Consider the following 12,478-nt stretch of genomic DNA (forward strand, 5'->3'; position numbering starts at 1 on the left):
TCCAAGTCTGCCTTTAACACATGTGACCTTTCCTCTCCTAAAGGCTGCAGCAGGAGTCCCTCCACCCTCCACCGCATCATCGGGGGCACCGACACCCAGGAAGGGGGTTGGCCATGGCAAGTCAGCCTCCACTTTGTTGGATCTGCCTACTGTGGAGCCTCAGTCATCTCCAGGGAGTGGCTTCTCTCGGCTGCCCACTGTTTCCATGGAAACAGGTAGGGCATCGCAATTCTTACTCTGAAGTGACCACAGACCACAGACCATACACCTGCCCCCACGTTGTGGGAAGAAGCTCCCTGTTGGACACATTCAATCAATTCAATTGGTGGTTTTTTATTTTGTTTTGTTTTTGTGACATCAAATGTATGCCGAACATTCTTTTTAGGTATTATTGATATAAAGAGAAGAACACAAAGGAATATCAAGAATGAATAGGCTTTTACCAGACTGAGCAAATGGGATAGGGCTTTCAAGTCAGAAGGAATTCTGTGGGAACGTGTGAAGACTATGGAGTATGGGAATGTGTGGAGAACGGGTATTAAAGGATCACTGGAGTACAGGAATCCCTGTTTAGAGCGTGAGGGTAGCGATTCTGCATCCAATTTCCAGTGTAGAGGTGGGGAGGATTCCCACAGTCCCAAGCAATTCTCTGACATTAGCTGGGTGTCCTACAATTCAACTCAATTCTGACTTTGTCTACCCAGAAAGACACTCAGATTAAACAGTTTAGGGGCTCAGTCCTACAAAACTACGCCTCTCCCCCTAATTCAGATGCCAATCCAAAGCCTAGGTTGCCACCTGAGCTTCTGACTGACCGGTTATAGAGTGGAGGTTCTAATGACCCCCTCCTTGGATTTTATTAATTTGCTAGAGCAGCTCACAGAACTCAGGGAAACATTTTACCTGCTGGCTTACTAGTTGATTATAGTAAGATATAACTCAGGAACAGTCTGATGGAAGGCATGCATAGGGCGAGGTATGAGAAATGGTACAGAATTTTCCATGCCTTCCTGGTGTGCATCATTCTCTCCGAATCTCCACGCGTTCACCAACATGGAAGCTCTCCAAACCCTGTCCTTTTGGAATTTTATGGAAGCTTCCTTACAGAGGCATGATTAATTAAATCATTGGTCATTGGCCGTGGATTCAACCTCTAGCCCCTCATTCCTCCCTGGAGGTCGGGAGTGGAACTGAAAGTTCTAACCCTCCAATCACATAGTTGGTTCTCCTGGTGACCAGCCCCCAGCCTGAGTTGCAGTCCCAAAGTAACCTCATTAACATAACAAAAGACACATTTGTCCCTCTCATCACTTAGGAAATTCCAAGGGTTTTAGGAGCTCTGTGCCAGAAATGGAAGGAAAACCAAGTATATATTTCTTATTATAAATCACAATATCATGGGGGGATCATGAAAAAGTCCATTAGGCTTGTCGTCCGAAGGGCTCTGTCTGCCTTTACCAATGGGATTATTATGGGGCAGACACTCTCCCAGCTAAGGGTGAAAGGAAAGCTCAGAAAACAACTTCACTAAAAAGTAACCTTATTTGGAATCTATTGGATCTTAGGTACAAAAATATGCCATTCATTTCTCATTCAGAATTTTTTAAAGTGGAGTATTTCAATGAATTTATACAATTAGAGTATTTGTTTCTCCTGGAAATTACAGGATTCATGTTAATGACTAAAATGGCTACACTTCTGTTCCACCATTAGTCTTTTATCCTAAGAAACTGTTCCAAGTAATACGTGACCCTCAATACTCCCCTGGGTCCCCAGTGCTGCCTGTGAGATGTCAGCTAAGCAGATAAAGGGCCACACTCTTTGGGATCCGTCCTGATTTTTCTTCCAAGGCTTCCACATTCTCTTCACCTGACCAGAGCAAGGCTGCTGCACCCATGGAGACAGAAGCCTCAGGTGGAGGTTACAAGACCCTCGATGACTTCATGCCAGGCTACTGGGGTCAGGATTAGAATTCTGGAAGGGCTCTTAGGGAGTGGGACCCTGTGAATGGTCAAGTTTGAACAGTTAGAGCAGTGATCTTTAAGGCTTCTGGTAGTTTTCAAGAAGGAATTTCCTTACATTCCTGCTTGGAATACTTTGATTTCTAATTTATTTTGGTATTCATATCATTTGAATTTGGTAAAAGGATCCCCAGACCACTGGGGTCTTACTGGCCCTGTCTCTGTCTCCATCGAATACCACTGTCAGCATGAATAGGGAGAAGGTAACAAATGAATTGCAGTCACTAACAATCTTGACCTGTGTGTGATTCCTGAAATACTGGTGGCAAGAAAATTGCCAGCATGTCCTTAGAGTATCGTTGAGGAAATTTTCTGGAACTTAGCTATCATTCACCAGCCCTGCTCTACCTTACTTCATCTTTGGTTTTACTAAGGAGACAAGGGAGGCTCAGAGAAGTTGTGCTTCTTGCCATGCCCATGGACAGAGGCAACGACCAGGATAGGGACTGAAAGTCAGACCCCCCTTCCTGCAGCCCTCCTCCCTCTGTGGAGTGCTCTTTTCCAAACCGTGTCTGGTTCTTCAGGCCTCTGACTCCGTGTTTCATTCCTTTTGTACCAGACTCTCCGACCCCACACCATGGACTGCTCACCTTGGCATGTACGTGCAGGGGAATGCCAAGTTTGTCTCTCCAGTGAGAAGAATTGTGGTCCACGAGTACTATAACAGCCAGACCTTTGACTATGATATTGCCTTGCTACAGCTCAGTGTCGCCTGGCCTGAGACCCTGAAACAGCTCATTCAGCCAATATGCATTCCTCCTGCTGGCCAGAAAGTGCGCGGTGGAGAGAAGTGCTGGGTGACCGGCTGGGGGCGAAGGCACGAAGCAGGTGTGTGTGTCAGTGAATGCCATGCCCTCCCCTCCAGATCATAGTAACTCGTGTTGATGTAGTGCTTTAGGGTTCATGGAGAGGGTTTTTGTATATGATCTCATTGAGCCTTCTAAAAACTCTGAGAGGTGGAATGGAGGAGAGTATTATAATTCTTGTTTTATGATGCTTTCCCCTTGCCCCCAAAAGAAGCAGGACCCACTTCTTAAGGGAAGGTCTCTGAGCAAGGCAGGACGAGATAGATAGTATGGTCCCTTTGCAAACTCAGAGGGGTTTGCTAGTTCCTTTTCATCCAAAAAAATTGACTCATTTTCATAAAGAAGAGAAGGATACTCTGTCACACACACCTTACTGTGTCAACTCATAGACAGTTATCTGGAGGATGATGAGAGTATGTCCTTCACAAGGGCAACTAAGTGGCCAAGTGAATGAGAGTGAGGGCTGAAATCCAGCCTGCCCTTAGCTTCCCAGACTGCAGATTCAGGCATAGGAGGTTAAATCAGCCTAGAATTGATCCACGCAGAGGGGATGCCTTTTTACAATTCTTCCACCCAGAGGGGGCATCTTTTTTCATGTGCACAAAGGTCAGACTTTATGGTAGGGAAGTCCCTACATCTGTCCTGCCAAGGTTTTTATGGCCTAGGATTCTAAATACACAGTAAGGAGAAGAATCCAAAGTTTTAATCCAAAGGTTAGAGCTAATGCTTTCCCTTGATCTCCCAGTCATCTTGGATTCCCTTGCAGTCATTTCCAAGGGCTTAGGACAGATACATTTTCTGTAAGTCTTGAACCTTATCTTGGCCTTGCTTTGACACTCTCTAAAGATTCACTATGGGCAGCTTCTCCAGTGCCAACTGCCTACATTTAGTTATTGAAATCATGAAATTCACCACCTGTTTGGCCCTGCTGAGGGAAGGCAGATCACTGCTCGAACACCTATAACCTATCAGGTCTGTGCTCAGGACTTTAATTACATCATCATATATCACAAGAGGAAAGAGTCTATTCAACCACCATATCATGGGACATTTTTTTTACAAGCATGAGTGTGTGAGTGTTTATTTTTCTGAATCATCTTAGCCACAGAGGTTAGAAAAGGAAGTGAAAGGGCTATATCCACAGTGTTATGTTTTTATGGTTCCTAGGATACTCCCATATGTCAGTTATAATGCTCCACTTAAGGGGCCTTCCTGACCAGTGAATATTGGTAATAACTGTTACTGATTCACAGTCCTGAAGGCAGGAGGTACTTGGTGAAGGAGTATGGCACAGTAGCTCAGATGGTCGAGTCAGACCTTGGGTCTGAATCCTGCTCTGTTACTCGCTCTTCGTGTGCCACTGGTTAAATCCTTTATCCTCCTAAGCCTCCATTTCTTCATCAGAAAAATGGTTATCATAATAGAATTTACCTAAAAAAATTGTTATGAGGGTAAAAGGAGAAAATGAGTAAATTGTCTAATAAAGTAAATGTAATCATTACTGTGATTTCTACTTCTATGTGTTTTCCAGACAATAAAGGCTCCCCTGTTTTGCAGCAAGCAGAGGTAGAGCTCATTGACCAAACCCTCTGTGTTTCCACCTATGGGATCATCACTTCGAGGATGCTCTGTGCGGGCGTCATGTCAGGCAAGAAAGATGCTTGCAGGGTAAGTCATCCTACGTTCCCCTTGCCTAACATGTTGTACTTTCCATAAATGCTTTCATGTTTAATCTATACAACACTGGGCAATAACTCGGGCAGGGGCCTACCTTCATTCGTATATTAATTATAATCCAATTGTCTGAGATCAGGGAAAGGTGATTAAATAGTAATTGGATCTGTAAAACTCATTTTCTAGTCTCCATGTATTTTCCTCCAACAATTAGGGAATGAAGTCAGCATTTATCATTCTGCCATGATTTTCTTATAACCAAAAACTAAAAAACAAAGCAGAACGCACACACGCAGTGTTTTAGGATCACTACCTATATGCATGGCCCAGAGGTAGAAGTCAACCTACCTTCCAAGATAACCATGCCTCAAAAGGTTATTGTAAGGATTAAATGACCCAAAACAGTGCTTAGCACATACCAGCACTAAATAAATGTTAGCTATTATTATTATTGTCATTATTATTACTATTGAGGTTTGTTATTTTTTTGGAGGTATGTGAGAATTGTTTCCTCTGCAAGAATCTTCTAATGTCACTCTTGGCCTAAAGAATCTAGTTTCTTATGATGAATTCACCTTTTTGATTATAGGAAAAATAATTCTAAAATGACATTAGAAGTTTCACATTATTTCTTGTTACTTCCCCAAACTGCATAGTAGTTAGCCAAGCAAGAGCCTGTCAGAGTAGGAGTTTGCTCACAATTCATTAGACACCTTAATGCAAAATTGATGATCATGGGACAAATGTGCTTTTTACTTACATTATCTTCTTGTGTAGGGAGATTCGGGTGGACCTTTGTCCTGTCGAAGAAAAAGTGATGGAAAATGGATTTTGACTGGCATTGTTAGCTGGGGACATGGATGTGGAAGACCAGACTTTCCTGGTGTTTACACAAGGGTGTCAAACTTTGTTCCCTGGATTCATAAATATGTCCCTTCTCTTTTGTAATTGTGCAAGTTTGATTTTTGACTGTGTTTTATGTGATAGATTCTTTAAAAAAGAATGCAGTAATTATCAGTAAAATGAGATATTTTTTTTCTGCTGGAACTCTCAGATTGCATACATTTGGTATTGAAAGTCAGAAAGATTAATATGTATTTTATTCCCTGAAAAACTGTCTCAAGGATAGAGCTGTATTCATTCTTAAGCATCAAAGGGCCATTGATTCAGGAATGGAAGAAAACTAAAGTAATGTCATGAACCAAACCTCTAAAATAAGACAAAAAGTGGGTGAGATGCTCAAGAATCCATACCTTACTTTATGTTCCTATTCAAGGGCAGATATTTATAAGGATCCAGGCAAAACTGATTTATTGAAATAAGTTCCATTAAAAAAACCATGCCAGATCTTCAGTGTTCTAATGAAATTAAATGCATAAAAATGACTCCTTCACAATTGCAAATAAAGCTAAACTCAGTTATTGACAGAGGAAGTACCTATATTGTTATTTTCCAATCCAATTTGTCTAACCATGTCACAGGACTTTTCTTCAGCTGTAACATGGTAATATTGTGTACAGAGAAACCATCAAACAACTAACAAAACTTATTTGTCAATCTTCACTAAAACAATAGAATGAAGCATTGTGGTAGTTGGATTGAAAGCACTTACAGGGGATTTATGAAAATTGTGGCAATGCTGGTCAGCAGTTGAAAGACAAAGGAATTTTTGGAAAGTGAAAATTTTCAGAATATTATCATCTGACTTCTGATCCCTTTATAAAACTCCAATGGCCAAGACTTTATTTTATTATCAGAGCCGTGTAATACCTAGCATAGTTGTAAACCTATAGTACATGCTCAATACATCATAGTTATTGATTTATTTTGTTTTGATTTAGAATGTTTCACACATAATCTCAGAATAATCTTTTCATTAATAGAGGCCGTACTTAACAATATCACCAAATAGGTAGAAACAGCAGAAAGGAGAAGAATGATATTATTTTTTTCCCTGGGACAAAGTCAAAGAAAGTAATAGCAATGCTATTTTTAAGTAGGGTCCAAAATAATGAAACTGGATTTCACAGGACTTCGGAAAAACTTAATGTAACAGCAAACGAAGAGAGAGTAAAAGGTGTCATAACCCAGATCAGATAGTAAGACTGAAACCTGGATATGATTTCCCTGAGATAGTGAATGTTTTCCATTTCACAAAACATATTTTGATTTGCTAAAAGACTGTTTCCTTCAGATAAAGGAAAAATGTTTTAATGATACACCTCTGAATAGGTCCCTGAGGATTCAGTAAACTGGCTGTGGCATAGTGCAATTCAGAGGGCCAAGTGTTCTCCTTAATCCACAAAGGGAGATTTAGCTACTGAACCCATGGCATAGAACAACAAATTAGGCTGACAGTTCTTAAAACCTAGGTTTATTTTGCCTGATATTGCTGTGACCTAGGTACACGGTGAATTGTACTTTTTACTTATGGTGATTTCTAAGGAGATTTGCTATTCAACAAAATACCTCACAACTTTGCATAAGTTTGTGATCTCAGTTAGGAGATGGAGGATGGCTAGCGTGATCTATCAGATTCATCAGAGGGAGTTTTCAAACCACGCATACATGCTACCATTCTAAGCACTTGCTGATGCTAATGTGAGTGTACCATGTTCCTCATCAGTGCAGACATGGGGAAAAGGTTGAGAAACACCAGTTTAACTTACTTGGCTACTTCATGCCAAGATGCATTTAGAACCTGAATGATGTAGGAATATCGACTTTATTTTTGCAAAGGTGTGAGTAGAGGCAAATTCCAAGACTGGTTTAGTTAACAGAGTGGAATGGTCTCCAAAAACAAAGACAGGAGCATTTTCATATGCTAGACTATTGGGGAGAATTTGTAGGGACTCACCCTTCACAGTGCCTGGAAAACTGCAAAATGAAATACCACAGGCCAACCAACTATTTCTCATTTGTTTTCTGCTTGATTATCCTGAGTGGCTGATCCAATTGCTCTAATTGCTGATGTTCAGCATAGTACTGCTTGTCATCTGTCAACATATGGGTACAAAATGTGGGTTTTGGGGGCTTCCCTGGTGGTACAGTGGTTGAGAATCTGCCTGCTAATGTAGGGGACACAGGTTCGAGCCCTGGTCTGGGAAGATCCCACATGCCGTGGAGCAACTAGGCCCATGAGCCACAACTACTGAGCCTGCACGTCTGCAGCTTGTGCTTCGCAACAAGAGAGGCCACAACAGTGAGAGGCCCGCGCACCGCGATGAAGAGTGGCCCCCGCTCGCCACAACTAAGGAAAGCCCTCGCACAGAAATGCAGACCCAACACAGCCAAAAATAAATAAATAACTAACTAACTAAATAAATTTTTTAAAAATGTGGTGTTTTGAAGAGGCATAGACCTATTTGAAGCTAATGAGATGCTTTGGTGACCTCACTTTAATGATGTTACTTTAATTTTTGTTTTATATGATAACCATTTAGGAAATTATTTGCTCTTAAAGGAGATGAAGAAAGAAGAGCAAGTACTATGACAAGAAAAGCAAAATTGAAAATCTTATACTGGTCAGCAAGTCTTGGCAAGAAGTATGTTTGAATTTTTTAATGTTATTTACATTTGAACCCCTTGAACGAACTAAAGTACTTGAGTCAATAATAATTTTTAGATTACATTAAAAAGAACTATTTGTGCAAGAACAGTATACTTTTAAAAAGCACATTTAAAGAACTATTTATGAAAGAACAATATCCTTTAAAAAGCTACCCCTATAGAAGTCAGTTTTGAAGAAAATGCAAAAAGAAATCTAGATAGAATTTGATTCCTCATTCACAAATCCTAAACTTCAACAAGAATTATTTAATCTACACCTGGTTCTACTTCCAGGGAGAAACACTTCTTTCTAACTCATCTGAATCTTCAGTTTAGAGTCAGACTGGAAGGATAAAAAACGTCCTCAAGTAGAAGTTGGTACATTCACCTACATTCCAAATCAGCTGTCTGGAGATGAAGAAATTTGCAGTTATCAGAAATCAGGAACAGGTTGCAAGTAAGAATTTAAGTAGTTCAGGCAATATGGGGAGGTGTGAGCAAGTGTCAGCAATCCAGAAAATGTGACAAGACAGGAACACAAATCAATATCAAAAGAAAGTATATTGAATCAAAGGTTATTGCTGGGTGCAAAGAGTTTGGGGTAGGTGGGTATTAGTTACAGAGATACTCATAGTTATGGAAAGGAAAGGAATATTTACTGCGATTCTGCTTTTGCCAGGCACAGGAATAAATGCTTTACTTTAATTACCTCATTTAATCCTCCTAACTTTACTGGGTAGGAATCATTTTATAAAGAGGAAAGAAGCTCATAGACTGTAAACAACTTGCCTAAGAACACACAGATAGTGAGGGTCTAAATTTGATCCTAACTCTCCTTGTCTTCAAAACCTATACCACCATAGGGATGTCAACAGTGTACAAGGGCTAGTCTTATGGAATTCTGGAAATGCATTCGAGTCTAGATAAGAGAATAAATAAACCTCGCCTCGTGGTACTCAGAAGGCATTGAGAGATGTGGTGTAGAATATGCCTGTGACAGGAAACAGTAGCTTTCTGGTTCTCTGGGAGAGTGAAGGAGATTTTAGACATCTGTTCATGGAGAAACCAGGCTTGGAAGATAGCTACAATCCATCCCACACAACAGAGGGAATCTCCCACTGAGAATGAGCTCCTGCAGTCAAATGAGGAAATTATGGGAAAGATGGTCTGGGGCTGGGTAAGGATAGGAGTCAGGGTTAGAGAGGTTTTAATGGTTCTAGTCAGGGTCTAAGGCCCTGGGTCTAGCAAGCTGTCATTACCGAGAATATTCAAGTTAATCAACATTTACAGAGGGCACTGTGCTGGATACAGAGCGAGTACTGGGAACATAGATACCTCGAGGAGATTAAACAAATGCTGGAGGCAGACAAGGAAAGAGAAATTCCTGCTCATATTCCATTTTAGCCATTCTGGCCTCTTTACTGATTCTCAGACAGTAAAAGTCAGACAGGCTCCAGTCTCAGGTCCTTTGTCCTGGAGTTCCTTCTTCTTTCAGAAATCTGCAGAGCTAATTCCTTACCATCTTCAACTCTTTGCTCAAATTTCACTTTCCTAATGAGGCCTAAGTTGGTCAACTTATTTGTAATCGCAACTCCCAACTGCACCGCTCTCCAACCTCCCATACTCTTCTTTACCTTATTTTTTTTTTTCCCATAGCACGCACCACCTCCTAATATTCTAAAAACGTTATTTAAGTTTGCTCCCCCTTAATAAATATTAGTTTCACAATGGCAGTGATTCTGTTTTATTTAGCTATCTCTTCAGATACATCTCAAGCACCAAGAAGAATGCCTGACACATAGCAAGCATTCAGTACTACTTGTCGAATTAAATTAGACTGAATATGTGACATGGTTAGCACAGGAACAACGTGTATTGGTAGCAGAGAAGAGTGTGGATAACTTTTGGTGGAGGAAGGGAATCAGAGAAGGTTTATTGGGAAAAGTGTGTTTCAGCTTGGATTTAAAGATGAAGGGGCATTGTCCACACAGAAAGCGGGCTGGAGTGGAAGGAAAAACATTTGAAACAGAGGGAGCATCATATACAAAGATGTGGGGAGTGGCAACAGAATGGGGGAGGGAAGGGCCAGCCAGGAAGAGGAATCTGGTCAGACCAGAGGAGTCTACTGACTACTGAATGTCTGAGAAGGAAGACTAGAAGTTAATTATTGCAGGGAAAGGTATACATGCAGGTTCCTCTCTCTTTTCACCTCTGATTCATTCTCTGCTCTTAGCCTGGGAGGCTGACCCCCAACCTCCATCACCAGTTTCCAATGGGATTTAACGGGCAAAACCCTGGCAGGTGGAGAGAAAGATCAGAGTATTTTTCCTCTCTGCTGGACCGTAGTCCTGGCAGTGGCTGCAAATTTTTGTGACTACAGATCCTGTCAAGAGGGCCCAACTGATGGTTCTAGTTTTTAATCAAGCTCTAGTCCCTTTTAAGCCTCAGGGTATAGAGGGCTTTCTGCTATTGCTAGTCCTTGGGTGCCTTGGTGCCCCTTCTTGGTTCCCTTAACCCTTGCTCCTTCATTAGAAACCTTCTTACAAAATCCCAGCTGAGAATGCAGACTGAGTCCTGCCTTTTAGGGCAGAGAAAGCAGAAGTCAGTGCCGGCCAGCAGCTGAGTGGCTGCAGTTAGCACAACCCCATCCAGCAGGCAGATGGAGTCCAGAGTCCAGATGAGCTGGCAGCAGGCAAGAGACAACTAGAGACCCGATATCTAGGCAGTGTCTGAACAGTAGGCATCGAGGGTGCTGGATTTTTGGACGCATGTCAACATCTTCTGAAATGGAGCTGATTTATATGTGCCAGGTCCATGCCTCAAACTCATCTCAATATGTATGTTTGTTGGGGGCAGGGATGAGAAGTAGGGAAGCAAGCCAGCTCTGAGCAGAAGCTTGAGAGGATCAGCACACCCTGCATAGCAAATATAATTTCAGGCTCTCAAGACCATAAGTTCTGACTATGGACTGTGGATTGTGAGTGGGTGCATATACTTTTTCCTCAGGTTGTGTGTGTGTGTGTGTGTGTGTATGTATGTCGTGGTGGTGATGGTGGGGTATCTGTGACTCTTCTTCCCAAAGGTACATAATAGCCAACGTTTATGAATGTTTGCTATATGTCTGAGTGCTTTGCTGACATCAACTCTTTTAATCGGGCAACAACTCCCTTAGGGGGGTACTAACATTATGTCAACTTTCCAGATGAGGAAACTGGGCACAGAAAGATGAAAGTCCAAGGTCTCGCAGTTAGGAACCCTGTGAGAGGGGATTAATCTGGGCAGCCTGGTTCCTGAGCCTGCTGTTTCCTCCACCACTCATTACGGTGTCTTTGCCTGACTCTGGACTCGTAAGAGGAAGGAGTGTATTCGTATTATGCACCTTCATTGGCTCAGAGCCTCGCACGATGCTCGGCACGCAGGAGATAGTTATATGTTCATAGTTACATGTTGATTAATGAATGAAATTTTGCTAGGCAGAGAAAACTGGGGCAAGCCCTTGCAACAGACAGCTCCTCGAGGAGGTTGGAATGTCCATCCATGCCACAGCCCGACGCCCAATCAGGCCCTCGGCTCAGCTTCTGCTTTGTATATGTACAAATAGCAAGGGTCAGAGCAGACAGCGCCCTGAACAAACCAGAAAAACAGCCCTCTTCCGCTGTGTTCGGGAGCTCACAGCCGGGCAAGGCTGCGGCACCTGGCGGGAGCTACGGGTGCTTCCCGGGCGTCAAAGCCAGCCTCCAGCTCCCCACGCCCCACCAGGCCCCGCCCACCGCCCGAGGGCTCCCGGCCCCGCCCACCGGGGGCGTAGGGCGAGCCACGCGCGAGGCCACTTTGCACCCTCGGGTGTATGCGTCCTGCTTCCTGGCGGGCTGTTTAATCCTCCTCTGCCCGTCCATGGAGGGGGCCAGGCCCCCATCTCCAGGAGATGAGCTGGAGCTCTCGGTGATCCAGGGGCAGCCAGACGAGCAGGCGCCTCTCAACGGAGCCGTCCAGGGCATCTTTGCTCTAGAGGAGGAGCCCTGCCCAGTTCAGGTAAGGTCGTCTTCGCTCTGGCGGCGTTTTCCAACGGGCTCTGAGCCAGGCTGCCGGCCAGGACCTGGGCCTGGCACCGCACAGTTTCCGGTTTCCAGCCAGCTCTCTGGGCGCAGCAGACCCCAAGCGCCGGTGGTGCGCGCTGGAATATTCTGAATGGAGCAGACACAACAATGCCCTCCACCTTGAGCCTGCCCGAGGGCCCTCGGATCCCTCCGGCTCCAAGGAACTTGAGGAATCTTATCCGGGAGGTGTGCGGCTGCTCTCTTCAGAGAGAGAATCCCCAGAGGTAGAGGTGGTCTTAAAAAGTTCTTTAACTTGGTTTTTCTTTTTCCGGTAGGGAGAACCAGCGATAACTGGTGTCTCTTTTTCTTGAGAATTCTTTGCCTTCCTTTC

At 43.2% G+C, this 12,478-nt stretch overlaps 2 protein-coding genes across 8 annotated transcripts in view; both read left to right on the forward strand.

Annotated features, from left to right (window-relative positions):
• Positions 1–5,848, forward strand: part of TMPRSS7 (transmembrane serine protease 7) — a 43,038-nt gene extending 37,190 nt beyond the window's left edge. Inside the window, exons 15-18 of one of the 2 annotated variants that reach the window (XR_014245359.1) lie at positions 44–215; positions 2,581–2,849; positions 4,385–4,495; positions 5,279–5,415. Coding sequence is in view for 1 of the 2 variants with exons in the window: in XM_082394690.1 (XP_082250816.1) it covers positions 44–215; positions 2,581–2,849; positions 4,359–4,495; positions 5,279–5,449 (749 nt within the window). In the remaining variant the exon portion in view is untranslated. Of the gene's footprint in view, positions 1–43; positions 216–2,580; positions 2,850–4,358; positions 4,496–5,278 lie in introns of both variants that reach the window. The other variant, XM_082394690.1, reaches the window with a different exon arrangement.
• A 214-nt stretch (positions 5,849–6,062) lies between these two features.
• LOC309630024 (TPA-induced transmembrane protein) overlaps positions 6,063–12,478 on the forward strand; it is a 52,821-nt gene continuing 46,405 nt past the window's right edge. For all 6 annotated transcript variants that reach the window (XR_014245364.1, XR_014245365.1, XR_014245366.1 and 3 more), the window contains exon 1: positions 6,063–12,082. Coding sequence is in view for 1 of the 6 variants with exons in the window: in XM_082394765.1 (XP_082250891.1) it covers positions 11,588–12,082 (495 nt within the window). In the remaining 5 variants the exon portion in view is untranslated. The remainder of the gene's footprint in view (positions 12,083–12,478) is intronic.

This window comes from Balaenoptera borealis (genome assembly GCF_965194805.1).
Source record: "Balaenoptera borealis genome assembly, chromosome: 5".
Lineage (NCBI taxonomy): Eukaryota > Metazoa > Chordata > Mammalia > Artiodactyla > Balaenopteridae > Balaenoptera > Balaenoptera borealis.